Genomic DNA, 19,586 nt, shown 5'->3' with positions numbered 1-19,586 from the left:
TCCTTCAGGCCAATTTAAACCGTTTATTTCCAATATATATTAATGAAACGCTTCTAAATGGCAATATTTCCATTCATTAGTTCTATGATCCAAAAGTCTTCAAGTATTTAAAGGAGAAATTAATGAAGCACATGTAATCTTTTAAAAATATACAAAAACCTTGTATACAAAATTTCTTCAATTTGTAGTTATGTTACTACCTTCTTTATCAATAGAGAAACGCTTTACAGACTTCTGTGGAATTAAAAACATTAAGACCACTCAGCAATAAACTTGCACAGAAGTGTTCCTCTTATTTATAAATACAACCATAATTATGAAGTTTTGTAGCCATCTTCAGCACTTTTATTATCTTCAAAAGGTGACACGATACAAAACAAACTACCCCCCAACTCATTAATTGCTTATTTCCAATGTGTAGTTTTTCAATAATAGTACAAAACAGTATTTGTTGTGGTAGAAGAGTGATTATTACTCTACTTACTTCAAACCTCACCACCATAATTGACTTTTTGGGAAGTTTTAGGTGGATGGGAATCAGAGCAGGGGGTAGTACCTTTAACACATGTTACCAGTTAGAAGAACTGAGACTAAAGTGAAGTCTGAGTAAAAACAAAGTTCGGTTATTTGAGTTTCTGCTTTTTCCTTGCCTGAAACTCTTCGGTTTTATTTTTGACAGATTTTATGAGCATTGACAAGGCAGGATCTATGGCTTTCTTAGCGACCTCTCCTTTCTTCGCCACCTTGTTCTCCTGCCCCTTGCTTGTCTCCTGAAGATCTTGCTCCTTTTCTTCTCTTCGCCGAGCTTTCTCTTCCAAGATCTTTTCTACTGCTTTTGTCTTCTTGAAATTTGGATCGGAAGGATCCAAATTAAACAGGGGAGAAGTAAACATGGCTTGGAATCTTCTATCGGCAACATCGACCTGAAGGCAGAAACGGAGTATTTATTTTCAGTGACCTTTACCCACGATAGCAAAGCTTTTGAACACAATAAAATATGAGCTGCCTAAGGAGTCACAGCTCATGAGACTGTTCATCATCCCTGGAACTGCTCCAGTCACAACATCCCAGTGAGCGTGCAGAAGAGAGCCAGAAGATACTATTGGTATTAATTATTGGTAATAAACCAGACAAGTGAACGCTTGTACAAATCCCGCCCACGCCTCTGTCGGCAAGCCGAGGAAAGGCTTGTTGTTGAGAATGAAAGCAGCAGTGGTATCAATCAGAACAAACATACCAATGAGTATTTTAGTTGTACAAGGCCTTGCATAAATAGAGTCTTGTTATCTTACACAGAGTCTGCTCCCTTCAACACCATATCAGAATATTTCTCGCTTTTTGAAAACAGCCTGTAACTCCCTAATAAAGTAGATCTAGTACTTCTCCTTCAGATAGAGAAAGGGAGGAGACGCATGTGAAACCACCCAATTTGTCCTGGAAATAATGGATATCAACAAGGGTTCTAGCTGAGTATACCATTACCTGGAAGTCATCTTCTAGTAATTCTTTCTTTTTCATTAAAAGCTTCTTTTTCTTCTTGCTCAAATTCTGTTGTTCTACAATCTTTTTATAATTAAAATGTTTTCTGGCATCATCCTCATCATCCATCATAAGCAGGGCCATTTCAGCCTGTTACAAAATAAGAAAGTTCACATACACAATGAAATTAAGTTTTCTACGAAAAATATAGCATATTGTTAATAAAGCCTGTATGAGTCTACATACATATAAATGAGTTGCAATAAGGTTGTCAGAGCAGTGTTATTTCATCCATAACAACATTCTTTTAACATTGCGGTGTAATATTAAATACAATAGTTTATTTGCTTTTTGTTACATATAGAATAATTGCAAATGCCCACATTCAACTTTCAAATATACAAATAATTTAGTATGAAAACTGTACACCATAACTTAGAAATCCCAAACAGATACCATTTTATATTGATATTTAAAGAGCAAAATAAAAAATTAACATATATTCATTTAATAAATCTAGTCAATTCACTTGTTCTGAGAAAGAAGGAGAAACAAACACGCAATAGCAAACAATTCCATTCAAGGTTAAAAGCCCACAGGACAAGGTTTGAACACACAAATGTTTCATACCATACTGATGTTAAAAGTAAATGTTCAGCAACACCCAACACACAAACATACATGGATAGTTTTAAAGGCAGAGAGACTATCAGCACAACCAGTTTGGCTTCTGTGCCCCTACATTTCAGTGTTACCTGACGCCGCTGAGCTGGGTTCAACTAGAACCTTCCAGAAAGATACCCTGGTGTGATCTTAACACATCAAGGCATGGACCTTCTACCATTCTCCTTGGGTAGTTTTTGTTCCAAAAGCTCTCACTATTAAAATGCTACAGTTTTATTTTATTGCCATCCTATGGAATTCAGTAATCCCACTCACAAACATATAAATATTTGCAGAATTCAGGCAACGCAACATCTGTAGCTCTTAACATTTTAAACCACTTTACCTTCTGTTTTTCAACTTCATCTTCATCCTCTGAGGTACTTGCAACTGATTCTGGCTTCTTCTTTAAACCTAAGTGCAAATATAGGACATGCACACATTTATTTGAGCTTATGCAAGAGAGCATCATTTACCTATGAATAGAACCTCTAAGTGTGTCTCACTTTCTTGTAATCAATATTTAAACATCAGATGCAGAAAAAGACTGAAAAGAAACACCAGTTAGACTTAAAGCAATACAAATCCACTCAATAATTGTTGACCTTAAGGAGGCAGCAATATTCAAGGGGCATAAAAAAGTCAATAAAAATAACAGAAAAAATGATTTTACTGTATTTTTTCATAGAGAGTAGAGAGAAGTATTACAACAATGCAGGCAGACATGTGAAATTGTTCCACTCCCAGGGCGTTTTAAAGATAAATTAGTTTATATTCTCATAAATGTAACTGAAGTGTTCTGCAGTTCTCAAATTGTTCATTCTTAAGAAGACAATGCAATAAATACTTTAGAATAAATAGCAAATGCACATCTCTTCTCTGTATCCAGTCTGCCAGCTGAATAGGGATATATCGGTCAAAAAGAAGAACAATAAAAAGGACAAACAGTTTAAAAAATTTACATGCAAGGCTAAAGACCCTATTGTGCTGTTAGCCATGTTAGGGCAAAAAATCCTTGTGAAAAAGACATGAACAGAATCACAGGAATGAAAATATGATTGATTTGGAACAGACTGAATTGAATATTCTTCTGGTGGAGCCTTCTTACTCTCTTAGAGTTTACTTTAGATGCACAGCGCTGATTAGACAGGCATAATGAATAGTAACATCATAAGACATTAGTCAAACACAGATTTTAACAAAACAGACCCGTTTAGCAATCCTGTGGAATACAATTCTCTTTGGAAGGCCTGCACACCTCAGTCTGGAAGGAGCAGGGAAAGCAGCAGCTTTCCTGACCTGAACCGCATACTCTGACCTTTGAGTTTGGAATTAGATTCCCAGGCAATTTATTACAGGGTACTCTTAAGGAAGCTAATTGGCCCCACTTTGTTAAGCCAGATTTGTAGTCAGACTAGGAATACAAACATGCCAGAAAAATGTCGAGTTACATCGCTAAGTATACTCTGGAACAAGACACACTTCTTCAAGAACAATTTTTCCTCCCTTGACTATTCTCTTGACTATTTCCAAATGAATTCCAAGCTGGAAAAGGACTTCTAGAAGAAACAAACCACCACCACCAAAAAATCAACTATCCAGATGAGCAATGTCACCAGCTCAAGAACTACATTGTTGATTTAGTAGTTCCACAGAACATGCAGGAAAATCAGATTCAGATATAATGTTGTTACCTAACCTACACAATTTATATTAATGTGTGGAAGGGAAAAACAAATGCCTTATGTAAGACTTCAACAACTATGAAATATTTTGTTTCTTCCCAGACCTGGATAAACTACAGAAGATGAAACAGGACACAGAGATACAAACTGGAGACAATTATTCTAGAAGTTAAATCAGTAAATGGCTTAGCCTTCCCACCCAATGCTGAAAGAAGGGCTCCTCAAGTCACCTCTCCTTGTCTTTCACTGTATATAGAAACCCAGAGCTGTTCATTGCTGATCTTCATGCCTTCAGACACATCTGCTGCTGCATATGGGGGTGAACCAGCCACTAGTATCAAACTATTTATTTCTTCCTATGACCCTGTGCAGCTAATAAAAACAATCTGGTACCTGAAGTTTACTCTGAGCGCTAAAAACTTTGCATTGTGCTGAAAATAATTTGGTTTCAGAATTCACAAATACATAATTTTCTCTTTTTCCTGACATAGTCCCTCTCCCCACATATATTCAGCTCCAGAATTTAGTTTGCAACATTGATTTTGCACATCAACAACTTTCCAGTGCTAACAGTAAAAGCTTATCAGAATTTTGAGACTTGTACACAGACGGACCCCAGGCTAAAAACTCCTCTCACAAGACCTCTCATCTTACTCAGCAGCTTGAAAATCAGTCTCCAAAGCCTTGCAAAGACCTGTATCTTCCACGTACCGGTCCCAAAACTATACACAGATTTTGCTGTCAGCCTCTTATGTCCCCGCAGTCATGCTGCTACCTTCCAGCATTAAAAAGCCATCAGTTCCCACATATATCATAAATTAGATCATGAGAAGGCACCGAATGGTTTGGAACCTATAAGAGTTAGAATAACCTAACGTAGCCCTTTTCCTCAAAGAGAGATCAATAGAAACTGTGTTTAATAGTCTGAAATGTTCTGAAACTATTCAGTGATCTCCAAGAGCAGGATGTTGCTCTCGTGTTAATAAGCAATTACCCTATTCATCTATTAATCTTCCAACAGTTTAAGCTACAAAAGTCATCCTGTCTTACATGAACCTTTTCTAAGAGCCCATAGAAACAAATGCAGAAAGACTGAAACTGGCCAAGGCAAATGAAAGTTTTACAGCGCTTTTTGAAACCGCATGCGCATCAATGTAAAAAAGAAAAAGACAGATCATGTTTTTCTTGACAACATCAAACAAGAATCAAGCTTCTGAAACGCAACATCAAGGCTCATATATATGCAGCATTTTACATTTTAGCCTGCGGTACTATTGAAGAGCCACAAAGGGATGATGCGCATGTGAGAAGTTTGTGCAGGGCAAGCACTGTGATGAATGTCAGGAGTGCAAATTTGCACACACACTCTTTGGGCGCAGCACAAAGAATTTGCTCTCTCTCGGCTCTCCCAGGATGAAGCATCCACAGAGCAGGAATCACCGCCAGCTTCACAAACAGTCTTGAAGAACAAAGACAAACCTGATGAATTCATGCTCGAGTAGACTTGCCATAACTTCCAGTTTTCCTTTCACGGCACTCAAATTTATCAGGCCCTTTGGCTAATAGCTCCTGATGTTCTTGCTTCCCTTCAGTTACCTCAGTTTGTGAAAAACAAACTTACACAAGACCCATCCACATTACAGTCAAGAAGTGAATTCAGTTTGGGAGCAAATAAACCACTGCAAAACCCTAATGATACTACGACGTTCTCACAGTTTCTGCTCCGGTCCACCTGCGTCTGCAAATATATTCTATCCTTTTTCAGCATAATCTAAGATCATCTGACAGCCAGTTTAAGGGAGAAATTTCAGTCTTTCACGGGAATTGTGGAAGGCTTATGAAAAATCATGATCATGCGAGTTATTGCTGCCTGTACCCTAAATACAAAGTTGGCAGAGCTACCACCTACTTCAAAGAAGACCGTAACCCATTTTCCCCAACTGGATAAGCTCGCTGTGCTTAAAAACAACCCCAGCTATGAGACAGAGGCTGTTCAGGGTAAACTTGCTGAAAGCCAGGCAAAGTTGTGCTGTGTAATCATCCTTCAAATGTCAACTGGCTTGCAGCCAGCGACTGTATTCTTCCTTTCAAAGTTCTCCAGAGTTAGCCACATTCTGTTTTTCTCCTCCTTCTCTGTAGATTATCAGTAATCTTGCAGACAACAGCTTCACTTTCTTAACCTTTATGTCTATTTTACTACCCCCAAAGACTCCACGTGCACTAAAAGCCTGTTGGCTGTGTTATGGACCAAAAGGTTTAAAAATCTGCAGATACAATTGTTCTCTGCTGAGCCCCTCCGTGACAGAAAGAATTTCTTGCATAACATTTTTTTCAGAGATTCCACAGAGAACACCGAAACATTAAACATTAGTACGAAAGTACGTACATAATCCTTCTAGTAACAAAAAAAGTGGTGGAAGGAAGGAATGGCATCTTTACAGTAAGTCCTGAAACAGCCTATATACAAAAGTCAGCAGGAAAGCATGGCAGAAAACAGCATTGCATGACACCTTCAATTGTGATACTTTCTGTAAAACATGGATAGGACTTACCATACTGTTCTGTGCTTCAGACTATTAAGACATGTACATAAGTAGGTTAAGATACAAAGAAGTCCAGATTTTGTTTTTTAATTCTTTACTTTCTCCTAATATAATCTTCAAACAATCAGGACAGAAGCCTATGCTGTCTGGTATCAGATTAAAAGTAACTTACTCTTTTAAAATGGAACGTGGATCTGCACTGCTATATTAAAAAATAACACAAACCAAAACAATAAACTGGTGATATTTGTAAATCTGTTGCTATCTTATCTTCGTTTGTTTGTTTCCTTAATAACTTTTTTTTTTTTTAATTGTCTTTTTTTCTTAATACCATAGTACGAGCCACCCTTAGGTTTTGGGTCCCAAAAGCATGGAAAGCCAGGAACTCACACTTCTTGATTATTCCTTCCTTAACATTTTAACCAGCTAAATCATACACAAATAAATTTGCTGCTACCACAGGAAATGCCACCTTAAACATCAGACTAAAAAGCCTGTAAAAAACTATCCAAAAAATCTAAAATGGACAAGTTGTTTCCTAAAATATTACGTTTCACTGTTTGGGTTTCCAGGCAGGCAGAGTACACCAGTAAAAATGTGTATCAGACTAAGGTAAAACAAAACTGATTGCTTCTGAAAGACAACTTTGGTTATGATGCAAAAAACATTTGACATTTATGTAATTGCCCCAAACTTCAGAGAGACCCATCCATATCTGGCTCCTCCTATGTAAAAGAAAACAGGCTTTGAAAGCGATGAAGTTCTTTTCTCTGGAATATTTAGGGGAACAGATGGTCAGCTTCTTTCTAACAGCTGTCCCCAGAAACTGGCTAAATAATGGTCTCTGGTGAAAGCAAAGAGAATAGTGTTCCCCACCATTCCACATATCAAAATATACATCATTTTACAAGAACATCACCTGCAACTTTAGGCAAATGACACCAACTTTATTTCACTCTGAACATGCTATCTCTGCATTTACTCTAGCCTGACTTTGTTTCTAAAGCTCATTATTTAAAGAAAGGGTAGATTTATTCCAGAAGTCACCTGTCTTGACCCACCTGTTTTCTTAAGTTCTTCAGCAAAATACGGGTCGTTGAGATCAACATCAGATGGAACTTCATCTTCACTCTGGTCTGTCTCAGCAGTAGCCTGTAACAAAGCATGGACGTTATTTCAATCAACATATAAACTATTACTTAACTTTCACTGGAATCAGATGTTTCTTCTGTTGGTAACTATGAAGATGAAAACTGAAATACCGAACATCATGAAACCAGAATATACTAAAAATCGCTAGTAAAGACAAATCAATGATTTAAAATCGGTTTCACAGATTGAAAGCTTTTAATATAGCTAAAGAAGGACTATTTACATATTCCAAGGATCTGTAAGTTGGATGATGCACTCTCAGTCTTTCCAAACAAGTGACCGCTGCACATTCAATAGCACTGGAAGCTGTACAATTTTGTATTTAGTTTATCCAAAGCAAACAGTAACAGCAACTTAAGAAAAACAAACAAACAACTCCCCCCCCAGTGGCCAATGCAAACATTACCTTTCTCTTTTTTTTAAGCATTCTTTTCTCTTTCTTCTTCTCTAGATACTTTTGCCATGGAGTTAGGTTATCCTTTCCTTCCAACCTGTTTTTGACCATTTCTTCAGCAGTTTCTTTGAGGCCTAGAACAACAAACAGCAAGTAAAAAAAAATGAGATTAATTAATTTGTTTTTTTTAAATCAACTGTTTTCTCCTTTGTAAAATAACCGTCTAGTTTTTCTTTAACAAGTCTGTGAAAACAACAAATATTGCTTAAAACACATTTATAAATAAGATTAGTTTATAGTATATGTTTTTCCAAATAAAACATTTCTTCAGTAATAAATGGTACAAGAGCCAGAAGAAAAGCTTGTTTATGTGCCATCTGATTCCCAACACTCTTGCTATTCTTCAGAAAGGTCTCCCTCTGCAATCTACACAAGCCCCTTTCTAAGGGTGAGTAACACAACAAAAATAACCAACAGACATATACAGAGCTTTTATATGTAATCTATCTTACTGTGATTAGTTAAGATTCTCAAATACAGTCCAGTCATTCCCATTTTTTCTGCGTTGCAAAACAAAGTACAAGAGATGAAGCTCAGGGTCATGTCACAGCTGGCTCGAACCTCTCTAGCTGGTCTCTCTGTTCCTCATAGATATTATCTGGTTGTCGCTGTATCAGCGTGCCTCCCTCCCATGATAAAGTTGCTATATATAGTTGCTATATATGTTAATATCATCTCTATTGCTGAAACTCTTTCTCTGTGATCACACTCTGACAATACTGCAGCATCTCTGATGACCAGTGTATTTTTCATCCATTGTTGTAAGAGAAGCAGCTATTATTTGTATAAGTTTAAGGTAAAAATAAATTTCTAGCTAAAAAGCACAGAAAAACATAAATAAAACCACAAATAATTTCTTGCATTATGTACTAATGTCACGTGACATGTATTAAGTTAAACTAGACAAGTTTTCAAGTAATCTTTTAAAGCTACTTAGTACCAGTCTGCTTTAACAACAGAAAACTATCTACAATTAAAGAACAGTACACACCTGGTATGACAGTAAACCTACGTCTATCTTCAATGCTTAAGATAAACAGAAACAGAGATTAAGGGCATAAACTCCTTGAAACACATCAGCATCTCAAAGAAACAAAACCAATATTTGAAAGAATATTTTCTGTTATCACTGATTACCAGTTCAAATGTTATTAACTCAAGATCAAAAATAGAAGAGAAATAAACTATCCTCTTATTTGCTTGGCCACATCAAGTTTTGAATTTTGAATTTAGCAGTGACATGACCTGAAAAATCAAAGGCGAAGATTTGGTGAGGAACTGTAACTATTAGACCATTCACTCCGACCTGTGCCCCCTCTGTGTCCTTTTGTTAGCGGTTTGCTGTAAGTGAGGCCCTCAAGTTTCAATTTCCCAACCTGTCAACAGTGGGAATGGTGGCTTCATACTTGGCTGAAGGAAGTTTCCTCTTTACTTCCAGAGCATGACAGTTTTCCTAGAGTCCTAGAAAAGCAAACCCCATAGAACTGCAACATATCTGGCTCTAAATAATTCTCACATAACAGGATCAGTTAAGCTTGGATGCATTCAGTAGGTTTCCATTAAATGCCACAGTTTAGGACAGGCTGCCACTGTTTCAAAGTCTAGCACTTGAAGCTGCATGGACAAGTATGTCCTAACTTTTAATTTAGCTTTTTGGATCATATGATAATATTTTACCTTTTTCCAGAGGATCTTAACTGTTTGATCTACAGATCATGAACACTTAACTACTCAATATTTTGTCTTACTGTTTAATTTATAGCTAAGTTACTGACCGTAGTAATGCACAGCAGAACTACCAAACGTAACTGAAACCTACTCTAAAACAGAATGAAGTTTTCTATTGTGTATCATTACAGTATTCAATGCTGCAAAAACATCACCTTAAAAAAGAATCAGTTAAATTACTGGAGCATCCCCATTTGACATCTAGAATATTTAAGTCCAGAATAAGACCTTCAATTAAAAGCAATCTTCATTTTTTGGTGAAAAAAATTCAGGAATGCTTTTTCAAAAGTCTTTACATCACAAACCACTTGTATGTTATGACGACAAATACTGATTTCAGATGCAGCTTATACACTTTCAACCCTTCTTCTCAAGATGGGCACTTGCAAAACCAAAACTTTATGATGTAAAGAGATGAACGCGCTTGCCTTGCAACCCACGGGAGCAGAATTCAGTGGCAGAAAGACAATTCACTTCCCTGGCAGGAGATAACAGCCTGAGCACTGAAGTATTTTTCTCCTACCTTCGTTCACTACACACTTTTTCTTTTTAAACTTCTGTAACAAATGAGTCAGGCATCCTATATTTAACATCCTCCTTTATGACATGATTGACAGATCTTGGGAGCGTACAGGAATCATGTTTTCCTTCTGCCTCCAAGTATTGGCATCTCTTACCCAATTCTACTTGTCCCAACCGTCTCTCTTCAGCATCCCCACATCCCCAGCCCAGCCCAGCCCTCTCCTGACCAAATCCTGCCCCTCATACTAGTTTTATTGCTCAAAAAAAATCACACTTAGACCTCTCCTGATGTCCTAGACTTAGATCCCATTCTTTCTCCCAGATTTCTCCTTTGGCCAGTGCCCACTCCTCATCATTCCTTCCAGCTCTCCTAAGTAACAAGGAACCAAAAACAGAGTTCATAATGGAAAAAAAATGGGCAGCCTTCATGGACCGTTCTACCCGTCGTCAGAAAAGCAGGCAGAACATTTCTGAAAAACTGCAAACACCAATTCCTGTTCTTGCGCTTGTCGACACTCCAAAAATAATTCAAAGGCTGGAAAGCTGGTTACAACATGTCTGAAACACAAAGTGTGGACACGATCTAAAATCATATTAAACCATGCCTTATAGGAAGAAAAGTGTAGAGCAAAATAAAGATAAAGGGTCCTTCTTCTACCCTGGGAAGAAGCCAGAATTAACAGTAAGTGGCAAACTGTTACGGCCACAAAAACTGGGTAACTAAACCAGCAAGAAAATGCAGCGCCACAATAAAATAAAGATATTGCATAGGTTCACTGAAAACATGCCCCTAAGAAACCCTCTCATACAACAAGAATATTATTTCCAACATAAGTTCTTTCCAGCTGTACACCTCTTCCTCTCCAAAGACAATGAAAGAGTTGTCAGCTTCCCAGAAATTTAACTATATTACTTTGGATATTATTTCACAGTATTTTTGTGGAAAAAATTGCTGCTCAGGTAGCAACCTTGTAGATTGTCTCTGAAGACAATAAATACTGGATTTAAAAAAAAATATATGTCACATCTCCAGAAAAAGAGAAACCCAAAATCTCAAAGGAGGTTAAAAGATTTCTGATTTATTTGCCTGGAAAATGGAATCATTTGATCCATCTGGCACAGAAGGACTTGGAGGAAAATACAGCCCTTTCTTGTGGTATCTGGCAGTCTCACGAAAAGCATTAGAGTTTCTCCGCAGATTAGAATGGCTTAGAAACTACTGTCCAGACCACTTCCCGAGAAGAAGAGTGTGTTTAAGTGGTCAAAAAGGCTTTTGATTGCAAAAGGGGAAAGGAATTGTCTACTTGAGGTAGAACTATTAACTGGCCATAGATAAGGGTAATTTATACCCTTATCTATATATGTGGGGTTTTTTAAATGAATCACACTAGGCTTATGTAATCTCCACAAATAGGGGCCAGAAAAAGAGGGGAAAATGGTCTTCTATATTAACATACAACCAAATCATACCGAGATAAAGGATGGAAAGTGTGATAAATGCTATAACAAATGCCAGTATGTCGCTTCTCAGACTGGGACAGGTGGGACAGTGAGGGAAGGTGGGCGGGCCAGAATTTGTACTCCTCTAAACACTTAGTTTTGAAAACTTGTGGGATGCAAGTGTCACAATTATTAGAAGCTAAGATGATCCTTCTCTTTTTTTCAGGAAATCTAAATGAGCAAGGTCATCTTGCACATAATACCAGAAAAATAAATCACCGTGTTGCAGAAGCTAAAAGGAATGGCAAACAGAAATATTCTGATAACATCAGAATTTGTCACCCCTGAAGACAAGACATCTGAAGAGTGTTCCTAACATAGTAGAACTGCCTGAAAAAAGCCCACCACCCTCAGCAGCCAAGATGTCAAGTGTGGAGAACACACTAAGCAGTGATATAGATTGAGGTATATATATTCCATTATGAGCATTTTTTGTGCTCCATATAATCTGTAACAACATACAGCTGGGGTTCACTACACACTTTACAGAGACCTGACTGCCAGCTATTCTACCTGTGATGAAAACAAATGTTAAAGTTTCCTTCATGCCTAGCTAAATATTTACATCTTATTCTTCCCAAATGAAGAATTAAGTACAATTAAAAACAAATCTGTGTGAAAAACTGCTGAATAGCATCAAGAAATGCAGTTGTGATCTTCTCCTTCTTCACCTTCTAAAGGGAGGTTTGGGAGCTGGATAATGATGCATAGTAATTGTTGCTCAAATCAGATGTGATTAAGAAAACAGATGGATGTTTAAATATAACACTGATTTTGTGCCTAAAAGAAACAGACCAAAGAGAGTTGGAACTACATCTAATTTATTTTTGCTGGCACTGTGGTTTATTTAAAACTATTTTGATTCAAGAATAACTGAATCATTCACAAAGTATGCTTTCTATAACCATGTGTAAATATTTGTGCCAAAACTCAAATTTTTAAACTAAGGCAAATCTCTGCCTTTCAGTTGAAAAGGTTCCTAGATTTAACTGTTGTAACTCTCTTTATATTAAATATTGGGTCAGGAAAAAGATTTTGCAATAAGTCAAACAGATTAAGGCAGATCTTGATAATAAAAACACTTCAACAGACATAAACTAGTTCTGAAAAAACTAAGGAGTCGTAAGACAAAACTATTTTTGAATTCCCCAACTGAACATAATGAAATTGTTTTGGAATTTAAATAAGCACAATTGTTCAAGAAAAAAAAATTTGGAGAAAATTTTTTGGAGAAAACCATATTTCAGGGGATAAGAGCTGGTAGTGGTGTTGACTGACCTCATGGAGGGGAACAGGCCAAGTAGCAAAGAAGTGAACACATCTGTGATTTCCAGAACCTCTGCTCTTTGATAATACTTCAACTTTTTCCGAATAAGAAATGAGGAAACATTAACACATGCTGCAAAATCAGAGCTGCTAAACTCACAGCAAATACTATAAACTACCAATGTAAAATAAACTGTGCACACGTGCACATCCAACCCGTCACTAGATGAACAAATCTGACCCAGTGCACAGACATAAAATTGACTCTAGATAGAGTCAGCCATGGTTAGGAGGATAGGTGTGTGTTGGGTTTGTTGTTGGTTTGTTTGTGTTGTGTTTTGCTTTTTCCCATCCCTCTCTCAATAGAGATGAGGATACAGATGAGGTCTCCCCTGGGAGACCCACAACAAGGTGCGGTAAGGAAGGGCTGGGACCAGATATAATACCAAACACATCCCATTTTCTAAAGTCAAGTTCAGTTGCAAGGAACTGGATTCCATCTGTACTACAGTTTCTAAACACTAATATAATTTACTTGTAACACGCAAGGCACAGCTTTAAGAGGCAGAACCTTTCAGAAAACTTATTGCTCTCCCTGTGCAAGAGAGACTAAACAAAGTTTCCTTTAGTTTCTCTTAAAACTACTTCCATCTCCTCCAATGAATGGTTTGCTCTAGAGTCCTAGACCTTTTTTTAACAGAATTTCACTCATACTATTTTCAAGATTCTTCGAAAGACAGACTGTATAACAAATAAAACCCCAAACATGTTTTCCAAACCAACACCAAAAATAGTAGTTTCTCTAGCTGTTTACACAATGCCTGGCCTATATATTATAAATACAGAGCCCATTTCCAGCAACAATTGTTGACTGTGGTATCCACCTTCAGTCTGAAAGGTGGAAACAACCAGTCTTTGTAAAAATCTTACAACAGCTACCTATGTATGAAAACTCATTTGTGTTGAATGCTCTGTGGCACAACGAATCAAAGCTACTAAGTGAGCAACATCAAGAATGCGAATACTGACACAGTGTGGCCCGATGAAGTAAAACATGATGATACAGCTGTGTCAGCAAGCACTTGTCCTGTCCTGCACAATATGTGGTTTCTCTTAAGTTTTAGGAGAATTCTTGCTAGAAATTATTGGAATTGTATAAGCACGACTGAAAACAGACAATTATTTTTAATGGCAGTGTATGCTTTCGAATATAGTTCTTATCGAGAACGAGGAATAAAACTATTCAATTCAGTTCAATCCATCTCAGTGACTCAGTACAGACCAGAACAAGATTTTTAAAGGGAGCATTTACATTCAACAGAAGCTACCAGAGTGAATTCAGAACAATATGAGTGTAAAACGTATAATTAGATATGTATTCCTAGCTGGAATTAACACATCACTGGTGAAAGGGCTGGATTCTATTATGTCTCTGGTCTCAGTATTTACAGGATCAGATCAGGCTGGGTCCTTATACCTACCGAGCCAACACAGCAACCAAAAAAGTAATGGCCCATTTCCGCAGCCCTTGGACTGCATAATTCAACCCCCTGAGCATTCCCTACATGCTTCCATTTGCCTATTTGACTGACTAACTCAGTGGAAAAGATCCAGATTTTTTCTTCTTTTCCAGAATAATTCTGTCATTTTCTTAGCGAAGGAAATTAAGCTGGCAAAGAGATCTAACAAGTGCCAGGGCTTGTACAGGCAGTCAGGATGGGCTCTGAGCCAGGATCAAGGAGGAGAGGCCACAGTGAAAACCCTTTGTGGATGTAGCGAGTTGTTTAACTGGCTCATTGTATCTTGTGGAAAGCACGCACCCATAAATAAAAAATACACATTTAAAAAATAAATAAAGAGAACGGGAAAAAAAAGATCAGTGTGGCTGCCTTTTCATCATAAAGGAAAAAAACAGACATTGGTTTTCAGATCTCAGGATGAATTCTGCCGGGATGCTATATGCTCTATCTCCAGATGAAAATCTGGATGTCACTAAATACACTTAAATACCCCTGGTAGCTGGGATTTCTTCCTGGTAGCTTGCTTTCCCACAGAGGAGTCTCACTGGAAGGTCAAGCTTCACCCTTCTCTGTTCCCCTTCGTCTTCAGCATTATGGAGGCCAGATTTTAAAACCATTCTCCTCTAATTTTAAGCTACGTTTCTAAATCATACTGGTTGTCATTTTTAAAATCGTAGGTATGTTTTACGACTCTATGGTAAAAACATGAATTTTATTCAAGAAAATCTATAAAGGGATGAATGAAAAAGCAAAGCACCAAAAAAACCTGGCAAAAAATAAAAAGTAACAAAGATAAGCTTACAGCTGAGGAACTGAGTTCAGTCAAATTAATTATTTACCTCATTGTAATCAAACTGGATTTCAATTTATGGAAAGAAAACAACAGTTTCTACTAGCATAAATCTGACACCTTACACTATATTCCTACCAGAACGCTAATACTTCATATCCTGCAAGTTAGTAGAAGAAAAAGTATAGCTTACCTGGAACCCATTTAATCTCCATTCCTATATCCTTTTCTTCCTGTTTTTTCTCTTTTTCTTGGATACTTTGCAAAAGTTCTCTGTACTTGGCGATTTGTTCTTCATCATCTTTCTGGCTTTTCCTGGGTTTGTCATCTTCTATTTCATGGGCTACATCACCACCTAGAAAGAGAGAGCAAAGATATCAAAGACAGACGTAAGAAAGTAATCAATTGAAGTTAATGTTTAGGAAACACACCTAAGGCACATACATTGTTCCTAAAAAACTTGCATCTATTATTGCCCAGTTTTAAAATTCTCCTACTTACATGAAATAAAAATAACATCTGAAAAGACAAAAGAAAAATTGTCCAGCAAAGGAAATCATGATTTGACACAGCACCCTTTACTGCATTTTACAATTATTAGTTTCAGAGTCCCTTTCAGAAGAGTAGCGCCTAAATCTCAAAAAAATAGTTGTGTAAGGCATTTTGAAAAGACATTTTAACAAATAAACCTGTAACAGAGATAATTGTTCAATGCCTTAACCTGATTTAACAAATTAAACAAGATGGAAAGAGGTTTTCTTCTTCCTTTTTTTCAGAAAAACAGAACTACAATGTGACTTACAATAACCTTTCACACAAGTGTTTTAGAAAGAACAGGCTTTTTTAAGGCTTTAAAGATGCTGCAGCTCCTTGAACCGTAGAAAACTAGGATTGGCAGGCTCCTTTTTTCTTTTTCTCTGGTTTAGCAGTAGCACCGTGCTTCCTACAATACCAAGTAGCACGGAATGAATAACCAGTGTCTAGAGAGACAGACCGCAGATTCAAGTTAACAGAGTGATCTCTGGTCTTTGGTTAAACCTGAGGTGTGACACTGTTGTTCTCTTTCATATCCCATCACCGCACGGAGCTGGTTGTTGGCTGGGAGCAGAAATCTTTACTGTTCAGTCCACTGCAGCTGCTTTTCCACTCTCCTCATCGGTAGCTGCGATCTAAGAGGAAAGCATCTGCTCATGCAGCTAGCAAAAGGCTTTTGGTTTTCAAGGCTAAAAAGAAAAATGAGCCATTCTGTTGTTTTTTTCTTCCTGGACAAGTAAGGGCTACTGATTTGTATTTATGACCACTTTTGTTAAGATTGCTAGGAGAAATTTAAGCAGCAACGCATATTGTCTTACTTTCTCATTGAGAGAAAACATGCATTTCTTTCATCAAATGCTCAACATCACCTTCAAAAAGTCCTTAAGAGCCTTTTCATTCTGTAAGCAAATAATACTTGACAACAGCTGTAAGAAAGGAAAATGAGCTGACTATGTTCTCCAAGTTTGTTCAGAGTTCAAATAACCTTGTCACCAGCTTTCAAGTATCATGCTGTAATGCACAACATGAGGAACCACTTTTGGATGGATATTAAGGCAGTAATGCTTTCTGCCAATAGCTTGTTCAAAGACTTTTTGAACTAAACACACAAACAAAACACACTGGTGCATTAACAGCTGCACTACAAGAGAAATACAATTAAGAGAAAAAAGCTTAAACTGTGAAGGAGAAAAGGGCAAAGGCTGATGAAGTTTACAGTATAAAATACAAGCACATTCTTAACATTTTCAAAGGAGGGTAGTAACAGAAGTGCTAAAAGAATAATGAAAAAAAAGTTAAAATCCTGAGGCAGGTCAGAAACATTCTGATACAATAGTTCATAGGGTTTGTTTTCAATAGCTCTAATTAACAATATTTAAAAATGCCGAGTCTCAATTGCTGTCAGCTGAGATTATCTTCTTGTAATTACAGTGTTTTGAAGAGATCATATTCTTAGTTTAAGAAGATTATCTTAAAATGGCTGAGGAAATGATTCGTCTTTTCTTTTTAAACTCGATCTTACAAAACTAAAGAGAGTCGAAAAATTGTAACAAACAACATTTGACAAGAGGTCTGCTGCAAAACTGAGTTTCTTTTAAAGATGGAAAGATATAAAATTCTCCCTCATGATGTAACGGCACACCAGAAAATTCAGCTACTGATCTGCACGCTGATGCTCATACCATAAAAATGCACTAAATGTCCCAGTTCTACCCAGGGCAGTTACTCTAATTCAGACAGACACAAAAAATCCCTACTATGCATGTAGAACCACAGAATGAAAAATAAAAAGCTCTACACTCCAGCGTTCCGGAAACAAGTCTGAGATGGAGGTTATTGCATTGTACTACAGCATATGAAAAACTCAAGTTGTTGAGCTCAGTCTTGAACCAGAAAATAGCGTGAACCAAAACTATGGGTTTTAACCCCGCTTTCCCACATTCTCAGCACTCTCTGAACAAGAAGTTGTGCAAATCCCATTAGTTCGTCCAAATGATTATACAAAAGGACAAATTTTTGAATCCAAGGTAATCAAAATACACTTATTCAAAGGTATCACGGCAGACATCTTTTTGTAAAAGATTTTTATGCAGAAGACATACTAGAAGATAATTCAAACAGATAGCAATAAATGAATGGGAAGCACTACATTTGGGTTTTTTTGCAGCCTTTAAGCACCTGGCTGCACACGAGAGGTGACTATACATTCCTAGAGCCAAGATTAACACACTTGCAATTAGAGCTGGCCCCAGTTGAGTCATTTCTGAGTAGGGGGACACTGGCCTGCAAAAGCACACACAGATGTGTTCTTCAAGTCTATGTTACTGGACACCTCCAGCAGCTTGTATGAACTTTTCAGAAAGAAAAGTGGAGATGACTCTTGTTCCTGGCCTTCCAAACACCTTCTGGTTTTCATTAAACACCACACCAACCCAAGACAAAAGCTCCTGCAAACGTGCTTTAGAAATGTCTCCAACACCTGCGTCACTTGTGTCAAGCTCCTGATGCTTCACAGAAAAGGAAATAACCAGGTTGTGGTATTTCTTTTCTGTCCCATGGAATTCCACACAAGTTTGGCTAAATCATAAACTGCTAACTCCTCTTGCTAGCTTATTTCCTTAGGAAATACGTTAACAACACACCACAACTAAGCCAACAGAAATACTCTAAAAAGTCAGATCTTTGTTACTGTTGAAGCAGCAGTGATGCCTGGGAACATCCAAAGCAGCTACACAGGAATAAGGAATAGAAACCAACTCCAATAATATCCTGTTTAATGCATTTTATAAATACCCACTGGATTCAGGGACAATATTAAATAATTGCATGTTCTACCTCTGTCACCTTCCACTTCTTAGCTTTCCATAATAGTTCTAGCAAATATAAACACATATGAATACTGTTCATTTTTAAGACAGCATGAAGGACTGTACTGTCATGCAATAATTGCACCAAATAGATTTCAAAATTGTAAAAAGATTTAATAAATGGTCTGATTTTATTTGACATTGATCAGTAAAAATAAGGTTAGCAGCGTTATTTACAAAAGTCCGACTCCACCCAGCAACTCCTCTTTCCCAACAACTACATTTTGTTTCTCTACACTTGTGAAGTTTTAAGTTGCCCTGTGCGGAGTCAGGACTTGGACTCAATGATCCTTGAGGGCCCCTTCCCACTCAGGATATCCTATGATTCCACCATCAGGGACAGCTACTTAAAAATACACTGATCAAAGTATTTTGTCATACAGTCTATTCAGGTATTCTGTGTGGCTCTGTGAAGTAGAACAGCAGAAAAGATGTTGCTCTTGCAAAGATAACAAAAATTAGAATAAAAGCTTAGTCATAAAAACCATAATGCTTAATTTGAAGCACCATTTAAAATGCCATACACTAAGTCATTGGTGCTTGTGGTCAAAATCGCAATTTTGGGCTGGACTGGATTTGATGCACACCACAAACACTTCCTCACTGGAACAAAGGCATCCAAGTAACAGAAAATTCAGAAGCCACGTAAAGGAGATACTGCATGCTCTGAACCACAACATACCAGGTCACTGAAATACTTGACATTACAAAACTGTTGTATAATAGTAATACTCACATTCATGACATGCATATTTTAATTCTAAAAATTCCATTAAAAACATATTAGGTTGGGCCAACAAAAACCTGTTTATAAATAAAACATTTTAATAAGTTTTTTTAAAAAAAGTCCAGAACATTTTTTCCGTCTTATCACAATGCGACT

At 37.2% G+C, this 19,586-nt stretch overlaps 1 protein-coding gene across 2 annotated transcripts in view; it reads right to left on the bottom strand.

The window, feature by feature from the left end:
- Nucleotides 1-19,586, bottom strand: part of ESF1 (ESF1 nucleolar pre-rRNA processing protein homolog) — a 30,797-nt gene continuing 11,211 nt past the window's right edge. For both annotated transcript variants that reach the window (XM_065059845.1, XM_005510693.4), the window contains exons 9-14: nucleotides 15,496-15,657; nucleotides 7,929-8,050; nucleotides 7,432-7,522; nucleotides 2,489-2,556; nucleotides 1,483-1,629; nucleotides 1-923 (exon numbers count right to left, since the gene is read on the bottom strand). In XM_065059845.1, coding sequence (XP_064915917.1) covers nucleotides 624-923; nucleotides 1,483-1,629; nucleotides 2,489-2,556; nucleotides 7,432-7,522; nucleotides 7,929-8,050; nucleotides 15,496-15,657 — 890 coding nt within the window. In that variant the 3' untranslated portion in view covers nucleotides 1-623. The remainder of the gene's footprint in view (nucleotides 924-1,482; nucleotides 1,630-2,488; nucleotides 2,557-7,431; nucleotides 7,523-7,928; nucleotides 8,051-15,495; nucleotides 15,658-19,586) is intronic.

The sequence above is a fragment of the Columba livia genome, chromosome 3 (genome assembly GCF_036013475.1).
Source record: "Columba livia isolate bColLiv1 breed racing homer chromosome 3, bColLiv1.pat.W.v2, whole genome shotgun sequence".
NCBI classification, from domain to species: domain Eukaryota; kingdom Metazoa; phylum Chordata; class Aves; order Columbiformes; family Columbidae; genus Columba; species Columba livia.
This window is presented reverse-complemented; position numbering and strand designations above follow the sequence as displayed.